Source organism: Pongo abelii, chromosome 4, assembly GCF_028885655.2.
Source record: "Pongo abelii isolate AG06213 chromosome 4, NHGRI_mPonAbe1-v2.0_pri, whole genome shotgun sequence".
NCBI classification, from domain to species: Eukaryota; Metazoa; Chordata; class Mammalia; order Primates; family Hominidae; genus Pongo; species Pongo abelii.
Window position 1 is genome coordinate 71,449,836 of NC_071989.2, and position 25,350 is coordinate 71,475,185.

The window sequence follows — 25,350 nt, forward strand, 5'->3', positions numbered from 1 at the left end:
GGTGCCCGCCACCACGCCCGGCTAATTTTTTTTATATTTTTCGTAGAGACGGGGTTTCACCGTGTTAGCCAGGATGGTCTCGATCTCCTGACCTCGTGATCTGCCTGCCTCGGCCTCCCAAAGTGCTGGAATTACAGGAAAAATTTATCATTTTTTTTGCTTCTTACTCATCCTATAGTTTACTGCAATTCAATGGGGAGAGGAGCAGTATGGTGGAGGCCTTGGCTCCACACAGTCATTCAGGAATCCAGATTCTTTCCAGCTTTTGGCTCTACCCTTTTCTAGGAGTCTTGTCCTTCAGCTGATAGATGAAGAAAGAAAAGGAGAAAAGTGCACGGGAGGTTAGATAGCTTAAAAGGCCAGACATCAATCCTTCATTGGCCAGAACTCAGTCATCTGGCCACAGTAAATCAAGCTGATAAGCACTAGCAGTCTCTGCAACACATTTATAAAGCATTTGTGATTTTCAAATTTTCCATTATCCATGACCTGTGACACTCTAGTACCATTCTTCAATTTGTAACAACTAAAAAATCATCTTTATTAAAGATTCAAAAAGAGTCGTGGTCGCTCCACTTCAATAATAGTTTCTGTAGGGTTTGGGGTTTTTGTTTTGTTTTACTTGTTGTTATTGTTGTTTTGTTTTGATTCAGTTTTATGTCTTTAAAAAATAAGGGCTTTAGGCTTGGCGTGGTGCTCACACCTGTAATCCCAGCACATTTGGAGGCTGAGGCCAGTGAGTCACCTGAGGTCAGGAGTTTGAGACCAGCCTGACCAACATGGCGAAACCCCGTCTCTACTAAAAATACAAAAAATTAGCCGGGTGTGGTGGTGCATGCCTGTAATTCCAGCTACTTAGGAGACTGAGGCATGAGAATCACTTGAGCCCGGGAGGCAGAAGTTGCAGTGAGCTGAAATTGTGCCATTGTACTCCAGCCTAGGCAACAAGAGCAAAACTCCATCTCGAAAACAAAAGAGGGTGGGGGGGCTTTAACAAAAAACAGAATGCCAGGTGCAGTGGCACATGCCTGTAATCCCAGCCACTAGGGAGGCTGAGGTGGGAAGATCATTTGAACCCAGGAGTTCAAGACCAGTCTGGGCAACATAGTGAGACCCCATCTCAAAAACAAGAAAAAAAATTAATCAGTTAAAAAAGAAAACAGAACCACAATATCAGTATCATACATAATAAAACTAATTCCTTAATATATCTAATACTCCGTATGTGTACAAATTTCCCTGATTGTTCTTCAAAAGTATTTTCATTTAGTAGTTCTTTTATTTTCCAGACATTTTATTGATAGCTATGTCATACATAGTTCCAGCAACTGGCCATGCCACTGCTCCATCTTCCCAAAACCTCTGCAGGATCCATTTACTTCTTTTTGAACTGATCTGACTGAATTTGTCATAACTACAGCCCTACAACTTCAAAACCATAAACTAAACCTTCATGGGTTTGCTGAGATCAGCTTGTGGTTTTTCTGTGTTTTCTTTTCTTTTCTACACATAGTCTTCATCCATTGTCTAAGCTACTACTCTTAACCATAGCACTGGCTAGCACTTCAAAGGCAACTCCCACAAATGCCTCAAGGCTTGGGGCTACTCCTGCAACATTCTCTTCAGGTAATATGATTTAAAGGTAAATGCTTCTACACCCTCAGAAAAATGACTCCTTCAAGAATTCTGAATCCTTATGTTCAATAATAAGGACATATATTTATTCAATGACGTATGTTTCAAACAGCATCTCATCTTCAGATTGTTGTTGGGATGTTAGAGAAAACAATGTGTTTATTGCAAAGTAAAAATTTAAATACCAAATTTTTTATGTCTTTAAATGTAGCAGAAATACTTCTCATTAAGAGGTTAGAAAATAAACTGAAATCATTTCCCTAAGCTGCTTTATATCTTTAGCACCATCTCTCTTAGTACTCGCTTAAACAGTAAAATGAAGCTTCATAGGAGATTTCAGAAAATAGTCCTAGAAGCTGACTTGTAATATATCTGCTAACAAGACAATCTTAAATTCTTCTAAGGATTCTACTGCCCTACAGAAATTTGCACCTCAGTGATTTCAGCTTCTGCCATAAACTTTGCCAAAGCACAGACAAATTAAAATCCCAACCTAGGATCCATTTATTGTCCATAACACATGACATTGGCAATATCCTGCAGAGCTCAAGGCAGTACTGACACCCATAAATGACTTGGCACTTGTATGAGTTGAGATTTTTAGTGGCAGGCAGCAGAAAATCTAGCTTAAACTAGCTGAAACATTGAAGGGAATGTATGGATTACGCTGCAGAAAAACTAAAAGATGTATCTGATTCCAAATAAGCTTTCATTCAGCCCAGGAGCTCAAGAATTAGGACAGGTATGCAGTTTCTTTTGGCTCCACTCCTCCAGGGTCGACTCCCTTTCACCAGGCCCTCTTCTTGTGGTCACACGATGGCTGCCAACAACTTTGGAGCTACTTTCTTCCAGAGAAGTGGGAGTTTGCTTCCCCAACTCAAATCAACCTGAGAACTGAGACTCTTTGCACCTTATTGGTCTGGAGTGGGGAATGTTTTCGTCCATGAACCAATCATTGGCGGGAAGGATGGGGGAGAATGACCTACACTGATTGCCTAATCAGACTACACATGGAGGAAGAATCAGTCCTATCCAAACCATATGGTTAAGAAATTCATAGCACTGCTAGGAAGAGGGAAGGGGTTATGGAGAAGGTAACGACAAATGTTCACTGTAATACTAAATCCAAAGTGGGCTGACTTGGGCTTTCTATCAGGAAAAAATACAAAGCAAAATACAGCTTCAAATAATTTGGTTTTTGCTTTGTATTCTATGAATTTGAACCCTGAAAGAGGCTTTAGGTAAACATAGTTTATTTAACTTTTGTTACTGGTAGGTAATTTCTTCTTACAAGTATTCAATGTGATTGTAAAATTTTCATGTTACCACCAGTTGGTATTAATAAACCAGAATAATAATTTCTAACAAAATCTTGTCACCTGAAGTTGTATCTTTAATATATTTCCCTAAATTATCAGTTACCTATATACTCTTTGACTCCCATCTTGCTTGATTCTTGCTTCTCAAACTACATTTCATAGTGATGCCAATATACACTACTTCCTATAAAATAAAATAACAATGTTCTCAATTTTTGAGTATCAGAGGACTACATATGTTATTCTCCTTTATCCTCTATGTTTCATATGTAATCAATTTCCATTTTTGACATCTCATGTGTGTTGGCCCTTACTCTTGTTCCCTGCCATCCCACTAATTTAAACTTGAATAATTTCATGCCTGGATTTCTCATGAGTCTTCTCGCTGACCATCCTGATGCAAAACTCTCCTTCCTCCAATCTATTTGGCAAAATACTTCTATACTAATATTCCTTAAATAATTATAGCAACTGGTTATCAAGGGCTTACGTTGTGCCAAGTGTTTTATAGCTCTTACCTCATTTTATTTAATTGTTACAAAAATTCTATGACATAAGGTATTATCCCCATTTTATAGATGAGGAAATTAGAAAAGTCAGGAATTTGCCCAAGGCTACACACATCATAAGCAGCAAAACTGGTACTGGAAACCAGGTCAGTCACACGTCAAGGCCTGTGCTGCTTCCATCACATCACACTGCTGCTCTATGACTTCAAGTCATGTCTGTTCTCAAAGAGGTTCCCTACTGCTGCCCCTCCCAAGGGTAAACATCTCAGCATGGCTTTCAAGGCCTGCTGTAATTGTATCCCACCTAAAGATTTTTCTAGTTACTTTCAATGTGTACATCTTTCGGCAGATATGTCTCTTCCATCTCCCTCCTGTAAACTGGCCCACATTCTTTATCCTACACTTAGAAGAAAAAATCTCAATAATAATAATACATACTAACTTAAAGGTTAAGCAATAAAAGTAACTAAAGTAGAAAATGAAGTCCACTATATTTGGAGTGAACATGGAATGGGATGGAATAGAGATCATAAATGTCTGGTTGCATACGTTACTCCAGTTTAAAAAGACATGGTAATGTTTACGTTTTAACTAGCTAGCATCAAAATGGCCACATCAAAGTGGCCACATAAAAATATTCTGTTTCTGGTTTTTCTTGCCGTGTTTGCTTTCTTTTCTGCTGTCTGCCTGTTTAAGTCTCAGTCATCTTTCAGGACCTACCTGAAGTCACACCTCTTGAACCCTACTCCCTGGTCCCCTTTGTTTTCCCCCAAAACCTTAGCACCCACCAGAGGATACTCCCTTTTTAAACTGAACTTCTTCACTGCTCATAAATAAAACACAAAAACAAGGGAAGCATAAAAATTTAGCATCAGGAAATCTTTCCTGACTGCTCTAGTTCTCATTGACTTTCTACTGTCTACTTAGAGCCTGTACCACAAAACTAGCATTTAATTACATATTATTTGTATGGTTTGTTCCATATGTGTTAGAGTAGGTAACAAGCTTGTGGGTGGAATTAGATTATGGGGAACCAGGCTAGGGAATGGATTTACAGGGTTGATGAGTACTCTACAAGGCAGGCATGGAAACAGCTAGCCCTGCAAAATTACACAAAGTTGAGTTGTGAATTTATAGCAGGGGTCTGGAGCAAGTCCTGAGCCAGGGCTTGTACACAAGTTTGAAGTCAGAACATGTCAGTATGTCCAAGATGAGAATTTGGCTTAAAATCTAGAAATCTACAGAAATGAGTAAGGGTATGGCAGGCCACGGATTCATAATAAAAAATGATGATATAGTATCCTTAGTTCAAATACTGTGTAAAATATAATTGATATGTAACATCAAAAACATTAAAATAACATCAGAACCACATTTTTAAAAATCCCTCAATTTCACCAAAATTATATACATTTATCTTTTGGCTCAGCAATTCCACTTCTAGGAAATTATCCTAAAGAAATATTCATGCAACTGTACATGTTTACATTTAACATTGTTGATAAAAGCAAAAGATAAAATGGAAACAACCCAAATATCCATCTAAGTGTTTGTTTGCTTACATATTCCCCTATTATCCACACATACAGTGGAATAATAGGAAGATATTAAAACACAGATAGATTTATAAACACTGGCATGAAAAGAGGTCCTAAATATATTTTAGGCTGGGTGCAGTGGCTCCCACCTGTAATCCCAACACTTTAGGAGGCTGAAGCAGGAGGTCACTTGAGACCAGGAGTTTGAAACTAGCCTGGGCAATATGGCGAAACCACATCTCTACAAAAAAATACAAAAATTAGCCAGGTGTGGTGGCACATACCTATAGTCCTAGCTACTTGGGAGGCTGAGAGGAAGGAGGATTGCTTGAGCCCCAGAGGTGGAGGCTGCAGTGACACATGATTGAGCCACTGCATTCCAGTCCAGGTGACAGAGTGAGATCCTGTCTCAAAAAAATATGTGTGTATGTATATATATATGTATATATATATATATATACTTCTTCAAAAAAGAATATATATGTATTCTTTTTAAAGAATACATATATACATATACATATATGAAACAGTATATGTATATACTGTTTCAGAACAGTATATACAGCATGATTTCTTTAAAATATCAATCACACAGGTAAAATCATATATGTAATAAAATTTATTTCATTTTATTTTATTTTATTTTTAGAGATAGGGTCTCGCTCTGTCAGGCTGGAGTGCAGTGGTGCAATCATAGCTAACTGTAGCCGTGAATTCCTGGGTTCGAGCCATCTTCCTGCCTCAGCCTCCAGAGCAGCTGGAACTAGAGGCACGCACCACCTCGCCCAGCTAATTTTTTATTTTTTTGTAGAAACAAGGTTTTTACTATGTTGCCCAGGCTTAAAATTTTTTGTAAAATATATTTTTCAAAGCATCATCACCTGATCTGCAGTGAAAATCACCTTGAGTGAATGTTAAAAAAGTGCATATTCCTACACTTCAAACTAGATCTACTGAATCACAATCTCTGATGATAGGACCCAAGAGTCTGCATAACAATCATCTCATATGACTTTTATGCCCAATAAAGATTGAGAATTATTGGATTAATATGATACTTAACAGTGGCCACTTCCAGAAAATGGGACTTGGAGGGCAACAAGGGCTTTCCCTTTCATTTTACTTTATACACTTTTTGTTTTAAAACTTTTTTATTTTTTATTTTTTGAGACAGGGCTTCACTCTATCACCCAGGATGTAGTGTAATGGTGGGATCACAGCTCACTGCAGCCTCAAACTCCTGGGTTCAAAAAACTCTCCCGCCTCAGCCTCCAAAGGACTATGATTACAGGCACGAGCCACCGTGCCAGCCTAAAATTTTTATAAACATTTATTACATATACACTAATCTATATCTACTAGAGATTTTTGAGGTTCAAAAGACTGAAACATTAAATATTGATTGTCTGGGTCATATTAATGAGAAAATCTATTACCAATTGAGCTTATTCAGAAAGAAAAAAGATGAGCCAGGCGCAGTGGTTCACGCCTCTAATCACAGCACTTTGGGAGGCTGAAGTGGGCGGATCACTTGAGGTCAGGAGTTCAAGACCAGCTTGGCCAACATGGTAAAACCCCGTCCTCTACTAAAAATACAAAACTTAGCCGGGTGTGGTGGCACATGCCTGTAATCCCAGCTACTCGGGTGGCTGAGGCGTGAGAATCTCTTGATTCTTGTGAATTGCTTAAACCTAGAAGGCAGAGGTTGCAGTGAGCCGAGATCATGCCACCGCACTCCAGCCTGAGCGACAGTGAGGCTCCATCTCAAAAAAAGAAAAAAAAAAAAAAAGAGAGAAAAGACTACCTAAGGCTATAAATTTGGCAACATATAACAAATTATCAAAATTTCCTTCATTCATTCAACAAATATTTACTGAGCAGCTGTGTTCCAGGTACCCTTCTATGTGCCAAAGATAGAGTGAAGAATTTTAGGCAAGATTTCTACCCTTGAGGAGGTTACTTTAGAGTTGGGGAGGAGAGACAGATTGAGAAAAGTGGGGGTAAGGTGAGGGACAAGGCTTTTTCCAGGAGTGATTTTTGACTGAGACCTGGAAGATGAATCATTCACATGAAAAGTTGAGCAAGAACAGCCATCCTGATCAGAGATCTTGACTGATTTAAGGGACAGAAAGGAGTTCTGTGAAAATGGAGCAGAGTGAGAGGAGAGCAGCACCAGATGAAGCTGGCGAGGAAGCCAGAGCTAGATCACGTAGAGTTTTGTAAAGAATTTAGATTTTATTCTGGGAAGCCAGCGATAGGTTTTAAGAAAAAAATGATATATCTCTTTCTCATTATCTAAGTGATCAATAGCCTTACACCTGGTATTTTCACTTAGCAGAATGTGACTACAAATGTTTGGTTTGAAACTCCTGAGCTCAACGGATCTTCCTGTCTAGGCCTCCCAAAGTGCTGGGATTACAGGCATGAGCCACTGCACCTGGCCTGGGTTATATTTTATAGGATGGTTTACTTTTATAAAACAAATTATAGGCCAGGTGCGGTGGCTCATGCCTGTAATCCCAGCGCTCTGGGGGGCTGAGGCGGGTGGATCATCTGGGGTCGGGAGTTCGAGACCAGCTTGACCAACATGGTGAAACCCCATCTCTACTAAAAATACAGAAATTAGCCGGGTGTAGTAGTGGGTGCCTGTAATCCCAGCTACTCAGGAGGCTGAGGCAGGAGAATTCCTTGAACCCGGGAGGCAGAGGTTGCAGTGAGCCAAGATTGCGCCATTGCACTCCAGCCTGGGCGACAGAGTGAGATTCCATCTCAAAAAACAAAAAAATTATAAATATCAAGGCACTATCACATTTTATTTCATTTGTCCTCACAAAAACTTTCTGTGATTGAGAGAATGTAAGTTATTATTCCAGGTTGATCAAAGAAGTAACTGAGATACTGAGCAGTTAACTCATTGAACAAATGTCTGAGCGCAGACTATATAATTCCAATAAAAACAGTAGTTCTTAGTAGGGTATATATCTTAGTGATTAATTAGTAGTTACTAGTTCAGGATCTTAGTAGTAGTAGTTCTAGTTAGGATTATATATCTTGTTAAATTAGTCTCAGCCAGAGTTAGAATCTTTGATCCAGGATGTTGATGGAAACATAGCCACACTGCATGTATTTATGGCTGCTCTTTAGGAAGCCACTAGCATACAAAGCCCATAATGAAAGTCTTGGTAAATACATATGTTGAAGTGTACCAAAAAAAGTAAGCCTTTTGGGTATGTCTTATAAAGGAAAGGTTTTGTGTTTGTTAAGTGTTATGTCATACATTTTTATGGAGCAAAACAATGTACATATTTAAAAAATACCTTTTATATGGATTAAAGGTTAAGACTAACCATATAAACCACAGAGTGTAACGTATGTGTCAGCAACCACGATACAAAATAATATTTTATGAGCTGGGCGTGGTGGCTCACGTAATGTCAACACTTTGGGAGGCCAAGGCGGGCAGATCATGAGGTCAGGAGATCGAGACCATCCTGGCTAACACGGTGAAACCTCGTCTCTATTTTAAAAATACAAAAAATTAGCTGGGCGTAGTGGCACGTGCCTGTAGTCCCAACTACTTGGGAGGCTGAGGCAGGAGAATAACTTGAACCTGGGAGGTGGAGGTGGCAGTGAGCTGAGATCATGCCACTGCACTCCAGCCTGGGCACGACAGAGTGAGACTTTGTCTCTAATAATAATAATAATATTTTATGAAACAATGTTAACTTTGAGCTGTATAGCTTGATTTCTTTGCATTCTTTATAAAGTATAAATAAAATATAAATAGATGTTTTATACTTCAGTTGCAGAGACATCAGAAAATGAATTCTAGACAGGAGCTCAAAGAGTTCAGATAAAACTCCCAAAATTATAGAAAAAATAAAAACTAAACCCTGATTTGGTCAAATTTCACTTGAAATAGGAGTCCTCAAGTGTGGTGTCATTTCTGGAATGTAAAAGAAGTTATTTTCCACATTGTCTATCCAGTGTGGGTTTTTTTTCATAGAAATTATACGCACTTTAGAATGGATTCAATCGAATTGTTCTTTTGACAGGTATACCTTCAATATGTTCAAGCTACAGATGAAGCCAGTCTTTTAACAGTTTGTTAAGGACCTACATGATTACTTACATTACATAGAAAACTCTAGGCACACACATATACCCACATAAGCATTGATGTATATATCCAGTTTCCAATTTTAAAATTTTAAATTGTATATTTATAGTTATTGTTACAGGGAGATTATCAATGACTAGGGAAGGCCGGGCGCGGTGGCTCATGCCTGTAATCCCAGCACTCTGGGTGGTGGAGGCGGGTGGATCACTTGAGGTCAGGAGTTTGAGACCAGCCTGGCCAACATGGTGAAACCCTGTCTCTACTAAAAATACAAAAATTAGCCAGGCGTGGTGGCGCGGGCCTGTAACCCCACTTACTCGGAAGGCTGAGGCATGAGAATCGCTTGAACACAGGAGGCAGAGATTGCAGCGAGCGGAGATCGCGCCACTGCACTGTAGCCTGAGCGACAGAGCAAGACTCCCTCTCAAAAACAAAACAAAACAACAACAACAAAAAACAATGACTAGGGAAAGTAGGCCATGAAAAGTGTTGTTTCCAACATATCAATTGCCAGTACTACAAGCAGGAGTTAGACGTTTGGAGGTTTTTACACTGTACTATAAACACAGTTTCCAGGGCCCCGGTCCACGTGGCCTTCCTGCTCTGCCAGGATGGAGAGTCTTGCTTTCCACATTGCTGATGTGGTCAGACTAATTAAATGATTGCAAAAAGACACATTCCCTAGTCAACCTTATGTGTCTGCCTTCTTCCCTTGAGTCACAGTTGTTGGCTTTACAGGCCAAGGCAAGTAAGTCTTGAACCCTCAGCAGAAACAGGGCACCAGCATCTGATGCCTCATAACCTGAACAGTTAAGGACGCTCCACCACAGAGCTTCTTTTTGAGTGTGATGAACTATAAGGCAAGACTGTAAAGGGGTGGATCTTCATTTCGATTTAGTGTAGGTGACACCTCAAGGGTGTTTCTTCCCTTCCAGCGTAACGGGATGGGAAACCTACACCAAGTGTGCTTGGGAGGGCTGCTTGGCTCAGCTACCTGTAGGTGGAAATAGGGGGTGCCACCTTCCGATGAAAACACCGAGCCCGTACTGTCAACGGAGGGCCCTTGAATTCACATCCCTCAGCCCGCTGGAAAGCCCTGAAACCACGTGGCCTTTAACCCATTCCCGCAACAGCGCCAATTCCCGGAAGCGAGAGGGTAAGAAAGCTCGGCGCGACGCTTCCCGCGTCTTCTAGGCCGCGCGCTGAAATCAAACGCGACGCCGGCTAGCTGGGGGACGGGCCGAGTGCGCAACGCTCCAGCGGCCGGGTAAGCCGCGGCCACCGCCCACCCCGCTGCAGAGCTGGGCGGGGCCGCCTGGAGGCAGCGGGGAGAGGCAAGCCGAAGAGGAAGAAGAGACGCCGGAGGCGCGCTCTGCGCAGGCGCGCGGCGCCCCGCCTCCCCAGCGTCGGCTCCCGGGCGGGCGGTGCGGGCCCTCCCACTCTACCCCGCGCCGTCTCACGGCCCCGGCCCTAGCTTCACACCGACTACCCGGCGTGCGCGTCCTCCTGCCGGCCTGCAGGCCCGGGGCCTCCGCCTGCTTCCCCACAGCTGCTCCTTGCGGCGCCGCTCGCGTTCACGCTGTCGCCCGGGCCGGCGCGGCCGCGGGCAACCGCTCCCCCTCCCACACCTACCCCGCCCCCTCCCCGCCTTTTCCGCCCTCCGGTCCCCCTCCCTCGGCCCGCTGCTGCTGCTCCAGATGAGGTGATGGCAACGGCCAACTTCGGCAAGATCCAGATCGGGATTTACGTGGAGATCAAGCGCAGCGATGGTGAGCCGCGCTGCCAGCCCCGCTGGCCCGCTTGGCCCCGTGTTCGGGTGTGCACGGAGGGGACGCGGGCGCCGGCCGCCTCATTGATTGCTTCGCCGGGCTGTGGGGGCGGGAAGGCGGCGGCCGCGGCGCTTTTGTGTGTGGCGTGTGTGCCAGTGAGGCCGGCGTGGGGTCCGCCCGGGCGCTGCTGCAGTTCTCTGGGCCGGGCCGCGGGGGAGGGAAGCCGAGTGGGGAAAGGGCCCGGGTGTCGAGGGTCGCGTCTCCGGGGGTCTCTGGGCGAGGGCCGCTCGCTCCTCACCCCGCAATCTCCAGCCCCCTCGGGGACACCAGCCCGGGAGGGAGCGGGCTTCGTTAGGGATGACCCTGCCTCGCGCTTCCCCTCGGTCTTTGCATTTTACCGGCCTGGCCTCTGATGGGGATGGGGGTGGGGGAGCGGGAAGACCAGCGATTTCACGTTTAGAGAACCGACTGCTGGTCAGAGGCCGAGATGGGGGGAAAGAGCCAGTCCCGTCGCCTTAAACTGCCGTCTGGTTGTCAGGCCTCCCCGGTTTCGTCGTCGACCATGCTGCTTTCTGTTTTGCCACTTCCTTGGGAGAAAGATGTGGAGAAAATCGCGCTGAGCCATGAATAAGGGTGGGGGAGCAATGGGAAGAAATATTCGATGGGCTTCTCCAAGGTGATGAGACTGTAAAGGGAAGGATAGGGGATGGGCAGAGTCAATGCGAGGCACTGCTGAGAGAGTGGGGGTGGGCGACCGGATGTTGATATTTTCACACCCTCGGGAGAGGTAACTGAGAAAAGTGTGAGGCGAGGTGAAGACACATGCTTCATTTTTTCTTTAAGAGCCTTAGGCTTATGTATCTTTCTGTAGGTTTCTCTTGGGGAAAATGTTTTATGTCACTAGCTTGGGGTGTGGAGTGACATACGCCAGCCAGACTGGAAATAATTCATATTGTAAAGGAATAAATGCACAGAGGGAGATAAGTAAAATTATTTTCTTTCGGTACCAATATTGAAAGAACGAGAGATATGTGATAATCTCGAGTTGAGCAGTGTTCCTGACTCCATCTCTCATACCGGTTCCTTTTTTTTTTTTTTGAGACGGATTCTTCACCCAGGCTGGAGTGCAGTGGTGCGATCTCGGCCCACTGCAACCTCCGCCTCCCATGTTTAAGCTATTCTTGTGCCTCAGCCTCCCGAGTAGCTGGGATTACAGGCGCCGTCACCACGCCCAGCTAATTTTTTGTATTTTTAGTAGAGACGGGGTTTCACCATGTTGACAAGGCTGGTCTCGAACTCCGGACCTCAGGTGATCCACCCACCTCGGCCTCCCAACGTGCTGGGATTACAGGCGTGAGCCACCGCGCCTGGCCTCGATTCCTTTTATGAGTGGCTTATTAACCTTTAGCCTAGCCTGGTCAGTAGTAACTTGGCTCTTACGTCCACGCCCCCCCTAGGATTCTGCCAGGTTTGACCAAGTTATGTGAAGCTAGATTGATTTTCATGTTGTGTGTATGATATATTGGAAGACCCTATATAACTAATGATTTTTTTCCTCCATTATATTTGAGGTAATTTGTGGTAACAACTGAAACCATCATTATCCTGTATATGAAAAGATAAATTATACTGCTTAGAGCTTTAGAAGTTACCAATAACACTAATGGGAAAGAGATACCTTCTTTACTTGGGTTGAGGTTTCTTTTATATTTTCTCTTCAGATTACTTTCTTGAAAGAGTGCTGTTAATGTCATTTTTTTAGGTAAATACTTCACAGTATACCAGCAAAAGTAGGATTTACATATTATTTTGAAGATTCTGGGTGCACAGCAACTACTGTCCTGGGTATATACCCAAGGGAGAGGAAATCACCACCTTGTGAAGATATCTGCACTCTCGCGTTCATTGCAGCATTATTCACAGTAGCCAAGATAGGGAAACAACCTAAATGTCCATCTATGGGTGACGAATGGCTAAAGAAATTGTTATGTGTGTGTGTATATGTTTATGTGTGTGTATAGACAATGTACAATGGAACATTATTCAGCCTTAAAAAAGGAGATCCTACTGTTTACCACAACGTAGATGGACCTGAAGGACGTTATGTTAAATGAGATAAGCCAGACACTAAGGAAAATATTGCATAATCTCACTCATATGTAGAATATTTTTTTAAGGAGCTAAAATACACAGAATGAAACAGTGGTTACTACTGCTGGTGGGGGGGAAGGAGAGGAAATGGGGAGATGTAGGTCAAGGATACAAAATAGCAGATATGTAGGATGAACAAGTTTACAGATACAGGGGGACCAATGTTAGTAAAATTGTATTAGAGATTTTTGTTAAATAAGTAGATTTTAGCAGCGTTTGTTAAAGTAATTATGTGAAATGATAGCTATATTAATCTGCTTCACCATTTTGCTGTCTATATTCCATAGCATCATGTTGTAAACCTCAGTTATGCACAATGAAATTTATTTTTAAAAAAATTAGGGTGCAATAAAATGTGTAAATTCTTTACACTCATAAGTATGAGTATAGGTGTTAACTTTGAAATCTTATCAGAAAAAGTATATGATATTTGATTTATACATTTTAATTTTTACAGAGCATATTTTATTTAAATTTATTGAACTTGAAGCAATTTTGGTTCTTTTCAGCCTTCACCTTCAGCCTATACCAGAAGTTCCCAGACATACAAGAGCTTTGTGTTCTTACATAAGTGCTACTAACCTAAAACCACGTTTCAAAAGCAGTTTGCCTATAAGAAATTAGGGAAGTCATCACAGTGTGTTATTATCCTAACCTATGGTCATGTATCTTTTTATGTGCCTCAGATGCATGATGGAGTTGGTGGAAGGCAGAAGATTAGTAGAGAACTTCAAAAGAACAGAAGGATCATTTGCATTGGACAGTAGTGTTTCACAATAGAAATTGATGTCTGGGAGAATGCCCCTCAAGCTTTCCCTTTTTCACTTTAAAGAAGCTTGTTTGCTTCCTCTCACTTCCATAACAGATTTATATTGGATAAAACACTAGTGGTTATTATAACAAAAATAAACTGCAGTTGGAGGAACACTAATATCTGAGACAGTAGAAATGACATGAATAAAGAAGGACTGCTTCAGACCATTATTAACTGGTGACTTGATGTTTTTCTTTTGGCTTGCTGATGGTGATCCATGTCCCTATTTCAGACCATGCTTTTCCCATCAGTGATGCTCTTATACTAATAAACATATCCCAAGGGCAAACAGGTACACTAAAATGAGCTTATTCCTATCTTTCAAGACCATGATGAAAACTATCCTATTGAGTCTTCACTGATTACTAAAACCAGATGGCCAGTCAGCATCTGAATTCCTAAATCATTCTGTATTGTTCATGAGACAGCATATTTCCTTAAGTATTAATGTTGGGGTCTGTAACTTTTTTTTTTCCACTCCTCTCAGCTCATACCTATGGGTACATATTCTTAATATTATGTTTTTAAACAGCATGGGGTAATGGGACTTACTAATAACTAATAATTCTTTTTTTTTTTTTTTTTTTTTTTTTGAGAAGGAGTCTCGCTCTGTCAGTGGTGTGATCTCTGCTCACTGCAACCTCTGCCTCCCGGGTTCAAGTGATTCTCATGCCTCAGCCTCCCAAGTAGCTGGGACTACAGGTGTGTGCCACCATGCCTGGCTAATTTTTGTATTTTTAGTAGTGACAGGTTTTTGCCACGTTGGCCAGGCTGGTCTCGAACTCCTGGCCTCAAGTGATCCACCCACCTCAGCCTCCCAAAGTACTGGGATTATAGGTGTGAGCCACTGTGCTCAGCCTCTAATGACTCTTAAATTCCCTGAATGCATCTATGTCATTACCCCCATTCCCACCCCCACCACTGGGATGCCTAGCAAAATTCCTTGCACATCGTTTTTGAATAAATCATACATTATTGGATTTTTTGTTTTCAAACATTTTAATTAATCATTAGAATGACATCTTAGCTGGAAGTGAAACCTTCCATCTATGCTCCTCTGTACTGCTACCTCCCTACTCTGGCCCTCTACTTCCCACTGTAGTCAGGATCTACAGCGTTAATTGAAATTGAGTGATCTGCTAAGGTTAATCTGACTTTTCTGGTTTTCTAAGGTTATCAGTGACAGGGGTTAGGCTTGGACTCCTAAGATTGTTCTCTGCCACAGGAGATAACCTGGTATGAAATTGGACTGGTGTATTTTCTTACATCTGTCTTCCTATTTTTCTAATTCAATTCCTTTCCCTTTTTAAAACCCACTGACTCTTAAAAAAACCTACAATCTTTCTGTCATGTAGCTAGGTTTTTTTTTTTTTTTTTTTTAGCTGCACTGTTAACAGTTCTATAGTAGCTGTGACTACCCTTAAGGGACTGGGGAAGAAATGAGAAATGTTGAACATTTGGAAGCTGCAGCTAATATGGGATAGTTCTTTGTGGGGGTCTCTTAGTCACAGTACTGTGACTGTATTGATACATGTGATCTGAAGAGAATCTTAGAATATTTCCACCAGAAAGGTTTTTGGAGATAAACTAGTTCTCATTTTTATAAATGTGGAAACTTGAGTCCCAGATCACCATAAGTGACTTATCTAGATTCATACAACTTGTCAGTGGCAGCCAGGAACCTGACATGCTTAGCATAGAAATCAGACTATCAAGAACTATGACAGTAAAGGAGGAATTCTCTGTTATTTGGGAACCGTATACCGCTTTTTACAGCCCAGTCAAGATGCAGGAAATTGCTTCTTACTTCGGAGAAAGGCATCAGCGAGCAGTGTTACAGAGCTTGATTAGAATGATCCCTGGTAAGAAGTGCTATGTTACTACAAGTTCACAAAACCTAAAATTGTGGGAGGAAAATATTCTTGTTTCTTAGTTAAGTGTTGGTGTAAAGAGTTCCTTTTAACATCTGAAATCAAGAGGCAATTGATTTCAAAGGACCCATCAGGAATTTTGGAGTTCAGGGCAGGCAAAGAAAATCTTTAGAAAAGATTTTAAATGGCCTAATTCTTTATATGCTTTGCCACATTTTTCTTCTGCTAGTTCATCTTTACATGTCATTATATAGGCTTCTGGAGAATAGCATGTGTAAATTTAAGTAATAAAGATGAACTATGTGGCAGTACAGTTGTTCTTTAGGTACAATTATGTGATTGATTATGGGGGTGGGATGGAATAGGGGAATTTGTGACCTAATAGTTCCCTTTTCCCTGAGGACTAGGACGATAATGTTTCTGTATATGGATTTGTTAGGGCTTAATAGTTTTCCAAGTGCTTCAAGACATGTTAGCTAATTGGATCTTCACAGGAAATCTATGAGGTAAGCAGGGTAGGAAGGTGGCAGATTATTGGTTTATAGGTGAAGAATCTGAGGTTGGATTATTTGCCAAGATCACATGGTTAATAAGGAGCATAGCCTGGGCCAAAGCCTAAATCCCTTCACTCCCAGCTCTCTAAGTGCTGCTGACAGATGTTTGCTGATTATGGTGTGAATTTGTATACTTTAGTATTTCTTTTTGAGACGTACAAACCCCTGTAGTAAAATTCTTTCCACTACTACCAAAGAAGCTCAAAAAACTTAAAATAGTCACTTATTGCTTCCAAAAGTACCACAGAAAGCCAGGAATCTGTATTCATTGCCTAGCCACTTGATTCTTATGACAAAGATTTTGAAACTCTGGGGAAAGGCTATGTGTCAACTTGTTTTATGTGTCATGATTGTTAAAATGCTAGAGAAAATAGCAAAGAGCCAGTTAAATCTGTGTCTGCTCAAATAAGACAAGGGGCAAGAGTGTGGAAAATCCAGAACAAGATTCCTTAAGAGATCATCTAGACCCCGTTCTTTCTAGTCACAAGTATAGTTGTGATTAATATGACATTAATCTTTTGCAAAGTTTAATTCTTGGATTCAGCCATCTGCTTTAATTTTAACACCTCTGTTTTGTAACCTAAAATAATTTTAAGGTGTTTGTTTGTTTTAAGATTATGATTCTTAGCTTAAGAATAGATACAAGTTTTAAACCTTGGATAAAACTAATTTTTATTCTTCTGGTTCAGTTGTAGAACAAATACAGGTTAAGTTGTCTTCCAGCTCTTTTAGGTAAAGTAATATTCATGGTTTTATAGTGCTAAGTGAAAATAGACATTAGAATTTCACCATATTAAACTATCTCCCAAGAGTAATATGAGTGAGGGAAGTGTTCCTTTTAAAAGTCATGCTTCTAGGCTGAGCATGGTAGTTCATGCCTGTAATCCCAGCACTTTGGAGGCCAAAGCAGGAGAATTGCTTGAGCCCATGAGTTTGAGGTTATAGTGCACTATGATCTCATTACCCACTACAATAAAACATAAAGTTCAGATGGTCATTCACTAGGGTGTGTGATATTTTGGAGTATAGACCTTAAGTGATTATGGCATATCAAAATAATGTGGTCTTAAATTTCTTTTTTTTTTAAATTGCAGATTTCATTGAATATACTGCAATTAACAGCCTGCTATATATCAGGCATTCTGATAGGTGTTGGAGATACAAAAAAATGAATAAAGCAAAAATAGTTCCTGCCCTCACAGACAAGTAAATAAGTGATTCATCTATAGTGTGATTAGTACTGATAGACGTATGCCATTTTGTGTGTACATTATTACTACCTTCCTTTTGAAGATTAGGCTTTTTAGTTAGACTCTTGAAGTTATGGACCTTTTAGGTGGAAAATCCATGTCATATATGCCATGTCTTCTCCTCTGTGACCAATATCCATGATCCCTCATAGCATTCCTGATGAATTTAGCCTCAGAGTTTTTTTTGAGAGGAAGTCTCGCTCTTGTTGCCCAGGCTGGAGTGCAGTGGCGTGATCTCGGCTCACTGCAACCTCTGCCTCCTGGGTTCAAGCGATTCTCCTGCCTCAGCCTCCTAAGTAGCTGGGATTATAGGCATGCGTCAACATGCCCGGCTAATTTTTTTGTATTTTTAATAGAGATGGGGTTTCACCATGTTGGCCAGGCTGGTCTTGAACTCCTGACCTCATGGTCCACCCACCTCAGCCTCCCAAAGTGCTGGGATTACAGGCTTGAGCCACTGTGCCCGGCCAGCCTCAGAGTTCTTAATACCGCATTATCAGCCCTGATAGCCCTAGTCAGCCAATTGAAATTGGCATTGTCATTATTAGCCTATTTCCTATACTCTAGTACCTATTTGAGTTATAAATTTATAACTTTTAAATTGTTTTGGTATCAAAAGGAATTTTTTTTTAGGGTTTGCTCTGTCACCCAGGCTGGAGTGCAGTGGCATGATCATAGCTCACTGCAGCCTCTAAGTTCTGGACTCAAAGCAGTCCTCTCACCTTAACTTCCCAAGTAGCTAGGACTACAGGTATGCACAACCATGCCCAGCTAATTTTTGTATTGTTTGTAGAGATGGGGTCTTGCTATGTTGACTAGGCTGGTCTTGAACTCCTGGCCTCAAGCAATTCTCCCTCCTTGGCCTCCCGAAGTACTGGGATTACAGGTGCGAGCCACCATACCTGGTCAGATTTATTCAATTTAAAGTTTTTGGCAGACCAGCACCTGACAGTAGGTTTCTCTCTAGATATCCTGGGTTTGGGTACTTGTAAATAGAGACTGGCTCGGCGTGGTGTCTCGTGCCTGTAATCCCAGCACTTTGGGAGGCCTAGGCAGGAGGATTGCTTGAAGCCAGGAGTTGAATACCAGCCTGGGCAACATGATGAGGCTCTATTTCTACAAAAAATAAAATTAGCCAGGCCTGGCAGCATGTGACTGTAGCCCCAGCTACTCAGGAGGATGAAGTGGGAGGATTGGTTGAGCCCAGGAGTTGGAGGCTGCAGTGAGCTATGATCATGCCACTGCACTCCAGCCTGGGTGACAGAACAAATCACCGTCTCAAAACAAACAAACAAACAGAGACCAAGGAAGCAGAGCATGGGAAACAGCAGTAGATGCAGCTACCGGTGGTTATGTGTAATTTGGATATAAACTCCTTATACATTATGCCCAGGGAACTGTAAGAGTCAGGTTCCCCCCTGGGCTATGTTTTATTTACTTTTGAAGACTTTTTCTCCAGGTTTTTGTAGGTTTTGGCATTAATTTTGACCACATTTTACCTAAAGGAAAGACAAGATCAGCAGGGCACAAACTTGTGGTAAAATTTGCTGAGTGTCTATACTGTGCCAAGAATGAACTTTTTTTTTTTTTTTTTTTTTTAAGATGGAGTCTCACTCTGTCACCCAGGCTGTAGTGCAGTGGCACGATCTCGGCTCACTGCAACCTCCGCCTCCTGGGTTCAAGTGATTCTCCTGCCTCAGCCTCCCGAGTAGCTGAGATTATAGGCACGTGCCACCATCCCCAGCTAATTTTTGTATTTTTAGTAGAGACAGGGTTTCACCATGTTGGCCAGGCTGGTCTCAAACTCCTGACCTCAAGTGATCTGCCTGCCTCGGCCTCCCAAAGTGTTGGGATTATAGGTGTGAGCCACTACACCCGGCCTTATTCCTGCATTTTGACCGCAACCCATCACAAGGTCGTGTGTGGAATTTTCCACTGTGGTGTCATGTTGGTGCTCAAAAAGTTTCAGATTTTGGAGCATTTTGGATTAAAGAATGCTCAGCCTGTGGTGGTTCATAACTCTGGCTGCTCAATAGATCACCTGTGGGGCTGTGGAAAAAACAGACCAAAAAAAAAAAAAGCAACCCGCCACAGCCAATATCTGGTTCCTTTGCCTAGAGAGTCTGTCTGGTATGTAGTCTAGGTATCAGTATTTTACTTTAAGGCACTTCACATACTGGTGAAGCTTAACTTGTCACACATTAGTGATTCCAGGGTATAGCCAGGGTTGTGATCCATTATTTTAGTAAAAGTAGTATCTCCTAACAGAGTATCTGACAAGACTTCTTGGAGAGTGAAGTTTAAATGGTGAGAGGAAGATGACCAGTAGGTTGCCCTGAGGGGAAGGAGGCATTCTAGCCATGTGGGCAGCATGGAAGAAGTCCCTGACTGGAAACAAAGCTGTCCGGTGAAGGGCATTTAAAACAGGCAGAGGGAGGATGATGAAGAAGATAAGGAAGGAGGGGTAATCTGGGGCACCTTATTAAAGACCTGGAAACAGAGGTAAGGTAAGGATCTTGGAATTAATTTCTAGGACACTTGGAAACTACTATAGGACTTAATCTCCTAAGAGCAGTAATAGGAGTTAATGATTAGTGATAGATTAGAGGGAGCATAGTACTGAAAATGAGAGGTAGCATGGATAAGATTGCATCAGTCTAGGAGGGTGAGCAATGATTAAGGAACAGATGATATGCAGAACACACTGCAAGAAGAATTGATGTTATATTGCAATATATCCCTTGTGCTGAATAAAGGGCAGATGAGTTGAAAGGAAAGGACTTAACATTTGCAAAGTCTGAGTATAGGTTTTAAATCTCTTCAGTTTTATTTAATCAGGCTAACCCTATTCAAGAATACAGTGTAGAGGACTGTAGAGGCTATCAAGGTAATATCAAAGAGACCATCCAACTCAGGCTGCATATAGTTTTTGCCATTAATAGCCTAAAAGTAAGTGAGTTTAAGGTATAAATCACTTCCATTACATGTTTACCTGCAATGGGAATTTGCTTAAGCTATAACTAAGTACGTTGCCTTCTTAGTACTGAATTGTAGTGTGTTAGCCAGGACCTCCTCAGAATTCTTGGAACGGAATGAGAAAGAAAAGCAGTACACAAAGAATATGGCATCAGCTCTTTAAGGGATGAAGTGTTTTATTTCTTGAAATGCAGCTGCTCTTTTTTACTTTTTCTTTGCTCTTACTTTTGGCCTATTTTTTCTGTCCTGGCATTTGCCTTCTCTTTTTCATCCTTGGGATTCTAAGTGCCATTTCAGTATTCAGAATCTCTTAACTACAGTTTGCAATTTAGGACTTAAAAAGAGGTAAGCAAGGGATAAATAGGCACAGCACAGAGGCAGTGAAATTATTCTGTATGATACTATAAAGGTGGATACATGTCACGATGCATATGCCAAATTCATAGAAGGTACAATACCAAGAGTCAACCCTAATGTAAACTAGGGACTTTGGGTGATAATGGTGTGTCAAGATAGGTTCATCAATTGTAACAAATGTACCTGGTGCAGGGCATTGATAGTGAGGAGGCTGTGTGGAGTTAAGGATTGTACGGGAAATCTCTGTACCTTCCACTCAATTTTCTGTGAACCTAAAAAAGGTTGGGGAGGAGAGGATGCAAACTTTAGGTGTTAAAAGTTAAAACCACTCTTGAAATAGTGGACCAATTAATGACAAAAAAATTATAATTTATGAATGAGGATTAGTCATATAGGTGTACAATTAAGATAAAATTTTGCCATTCATTTTTGTCATGCATAATGTATTGGCCAATGTAAGAAGAAAAATTTTTCAATGAGGATATAGTATAGTAAAAAGGATTCACATATGTATGGCAACTTTAGTGCCCCCCCCCCCCCTTTTTTTTTTTAAATCGAAGTTTCACTCTTGTTGCCCAGGCTGGAGTGCAGTGGTGCAATCTCGGCTCACTGCAACCTCTGCCTCCCGAGTTCAAGCAATACTCTTGCCTCAGCCTCCCGAGTAGCTGGGATTACAGGCATGCGCCACCGCGCCCAGCTAATTTTGTATTTTTAGTAGAGGTGGGATTTCTCCATGTTGGTCAGGCTGGTTTCGAACTCCCGACCTCAGGTCATCTGCCTGTCTTGGCCTCCCGAAGTGCTGGGATTACAGGCGTGAGCCACAGTGCCCAGCCACCTATAAGATTTTTAAGAAATGAGAACAAATTAGGGGCCCTAATTAGTGAGGTACATCTTAGAATTTAACCACAGAAAGCTTTTTGATGAAATACTGCTGTTGGTCAAAACTTGCCTATATTGTTATAATGAGGAAGTTGACTTGTCCAAGGTCATACATAAAATAAGTAGCAAATCTGAGATTAGAACATAGTTTGTCTGCCCCCAGAATCCTCTACATACTAATTCATTGTAGACTGTGATTCATTTTTGTGCCCTATTAATGTTCCAGGCATTGGAAGTCAAATAATTAATTTCATAATGCTTTTCTTTTCCTTTCTAGGGTACACTTTTTATTAATCAGGTGTTTTTATTAATCCAACCGGTATTTGCTGTATGGCCATCATGTGTCCCTTCATCTGATTTCTTTGAAGAATTAGTTGAAGGACTTTTGCCTAGAAGAAGTTAGTTTGCCAGTTACAACAAAATAATAAGTAGCTTTTGCACTCAATACAAATGCTCTGTGGCTCTGTAATTTGACAAAGACATTCTAGTTTTCTCCAGTCTCTTTTGCTATTGCCTGTGTTTAAACTCTCTTGCTCACAAGACTTTAGACAATTTAAATAGGAACAAATGCTATCATAAGGATGCTTCATATTAGATGAGCAACAATATTGTCAGGAAAATGGTAACAATTAGATTATAGCAACTTGCTAAAGTGCTGACATAACAGATTGATTTGGGGGCCTGTCCAAATTTAGTGGACTTTTTTTTTTTTTGGAGACAGAGTCTTGGTCTGTCGCCAGGCTGGAGTGCAGTGGCACAATCTCAGCTCACTGCAACCTCCAACTCCCTGGTTCAAGCGATTCTCCTGCCTCAGCCTCCTCAGTAGCTGGGATTACAGGCACGTGCCACCATGCCCAGCTAATTTTTGTATTTTTAGTAGAGATGGGGTTTCACTATGTTGAGCAGGATGGTCTCGATCTGCTGACCTCGTGATCCGCCTGCCTTAGCCTCCCAAAGTGCTGGGATTACAGGTGTCAGCCACTGCGCCCAGCCATAAATTTATTTTTATAAGCCCATTGTTTGAAATTGTTTTGGGATTATATATGGGTTGTGTGTTTATTTTTTAAATTATAGCTGATACTGAGAGTTGCCTATAACTTGGCTCTAAGTATATGGTAAGCGCTTTCTTTATATGCTCTTTGGTTGCAGTTTTATTAAGAGTAATAACATTGCTTTTAACTGTACATGCTGTTTTGTGTTTCTATTAAGAACAATTTCTTAATAAAAAATAAATAGAGCTTCTTTTCCTTCTATTCCTCAGATTTTTCCTTTTTGATCTTTACAGGTGCTTCTTTCCCCATTCTCTTTAAGTATTGATGTTCTTCAGGGCTTGATCCTACCCCTGCAGTACTTCTCACATAGTATTCTCTTTCTGGGTAAACTAAATGCTTCTCTTTAGCCCACGCTGGCTACAGACATGTACTGTTTGTATATGTCATGGATTACTGCATATCCCCATTTGGATGTCTCATAAACACTCAAATTCAGCATGTCCAAAATTGAACCCATCACCCCTTCCTCAAGTTTACTTCAGTATTTCTCATTCACTCTATTGCTCCAGTCAGAAACTTGGTTGTCTTCCTTGACTCCTTATTCTTTCTTGACCTTATAGCCTATTATCATGGTCTCTTAATTAAATGACTCAAGTAACTCTTCATGCACTTTTTCTGTACCTACCACTATAACTTTTGGTCATGCTAGCATTATGTCTTGCCTGTGCTGTTGCAACAAATTCCTAATAGGCCTCTCTACCTAGGAGAGTAATTTGTTTAATAACAACAACAACAACAACAAAACCCAAAACAATAATTTGATTAATTACTGTTTCAGAGTAACCTTTCAGGCATGTAGGTTTGACCCTCTGATCACATGCTTAGAACTTTGAAAGCGTTCTCTACTTCTGTTGCCCTTTTTATGACGCCCAAGTCTAACATGGCTTATGGTGGACCCTGAACAAACTAACCTGCCTCTTCAGTCTCATTCTTGCTACTTATTTGAGGCACACTGTACTCCAGACACGCTGAACTTTCTTGGAACACTCCACTTCTAACTAACCTAGCTAACTGCTGTATCTCCTTTTGATTCCTAGCCTAAGATGGGTCCCCTGCTTTATGAGTGGCGAGTCCCCTTTGTTTACTCTGTCAAAAAACTCATTGTATTGTATTAAATGTTTGTGTCTGGTCAGACTCAAGTTCCTTTATATTCCCCACTGCCTAGCACAGGCACTTTGCACACTTTATAAATTGTCTGTTTGCTGAACCAGTGACTAAATGAACTTCCAGTTGCTCTTTCACTGCTCTGTCTATTCAAGTTTTGACATTTCTAAAAAATTGACTTGTGTTGTTCATCCTCCAGGCATCAAAAATATGACATGACAAGGTGTGTGTGTCACTGTTTTTAATGTATACTTGTAATTTTCTCTTTAAGTTTAATTACCTGTTTTGAATAGCAATATAGTCCCATGACTAATTAAGTTCCAAAAGGATATATATTTATATATGTATGTGTATATCTATTAGTCTCCATCCTACCCCTACCCCACAGCTAGCTATCCAGTTCTTCTCTAAGAGACAAAAATATTACTAGCTTCTTATATTTGTAGAGAATTACTTCTTTTTCGTTTTTCAGGAAAATCTCTGCTTACATATCTCTATCTACATGTAGTATAAATATGTATAAATATATACCTTTTTCCTACAGATGTTATATTGTATATACTGGAGTGTAATTTACTTAATAATAATGATATCTTGGAAGACCTTTGAGTAGATAAATAATAGTCTCATTCTTTCTTGTACTGCATTTCATTAGTGAGTAAATATACCACAATTTATTTAACCAGTCTTTTACTGATGACATTTACATTTGTGCCTAATCCGTAGCTGCTGCATAGCCAAAACTGTAGTATTTAATAGCCTTCAACTCTTGACATTTTATACATACATGAATATATCTGTAGGGGAAAAATCCTAGAAGTAGAAGCACTGGGTCAGATAATTGTGTATGTGTAATTTTGATAGATCTTGCTGACTTGCCTTCCATAGATATGAATTTACCTTACTATCTGCAAAAATGCCTGTTTCCTCATACTCTTATCCACACAGTGTACATTACACTTTTGAAGTTTGCTAGCTTGGATTGTGAAGTTCAGGCTGTGCCTATAGAATTTTTTTTTAAGTGGCCCTGTAAGGGATGACATGCTTAATTTATGAAGTGTTTATGAGGTCCAAACATATAATAGAAAACACCTAAGTTCTGGTGTTTATCTGTCATAGCCAATATAGAAAAATAAAGTGTATATCATATATTATGTCTGATTATGAGAAGAAAGTAATTTTTTAGTTAAAATTTTTTGAGAAATAAATATTATAGTTTTAACCTAATAAACCTAAAGAGCCCTTTAAGGTGCACAATTCAGTGATTTTTTTTTTTTTTAGTATATTCATGAAGTTGTACGATTATTACCACTGTCCAATTTCAGAACATTTTTATGACAAACCCTAAAAGAAACCCATACCCAATAGCAGTCACTGTGCATTCCCCTCTCATTCCAGCCTTTAGTATCTGCCACTAATCAACTTTTTATCTTTGTAGATTTGTCTGTTTTG

At 40.9% G+C, this 25,350-nt stretch overlaps 1 protein-coding gene across 4 annotated transcripts in view; it reads left to right on the plus strand.

The window, feature by feature from the left end:
- Positions 1-10,361: 10,361 nt before the first annotated feature.
- KIF2A (kinesin family member 2A) overlaps positions 10,362-25,350 on the plus strand; it is an 81,176-nt gene continuing 66,187 nt past the window's right edge. For 2 of the 4 annotated variants that reach the window (XM_054555201.2, XM_024246793.3), the window contains exon 1: positions 10,477-10,890. In XM_054555201.2, the coding sequence (XP_054411176.1) occupies positions 10,827-10,890 (64 nt within the window). In that variant the 5' untranslated portion in view covers positions 10,477-10,826. 4 annotated transcript variants of the gene reach the window in all.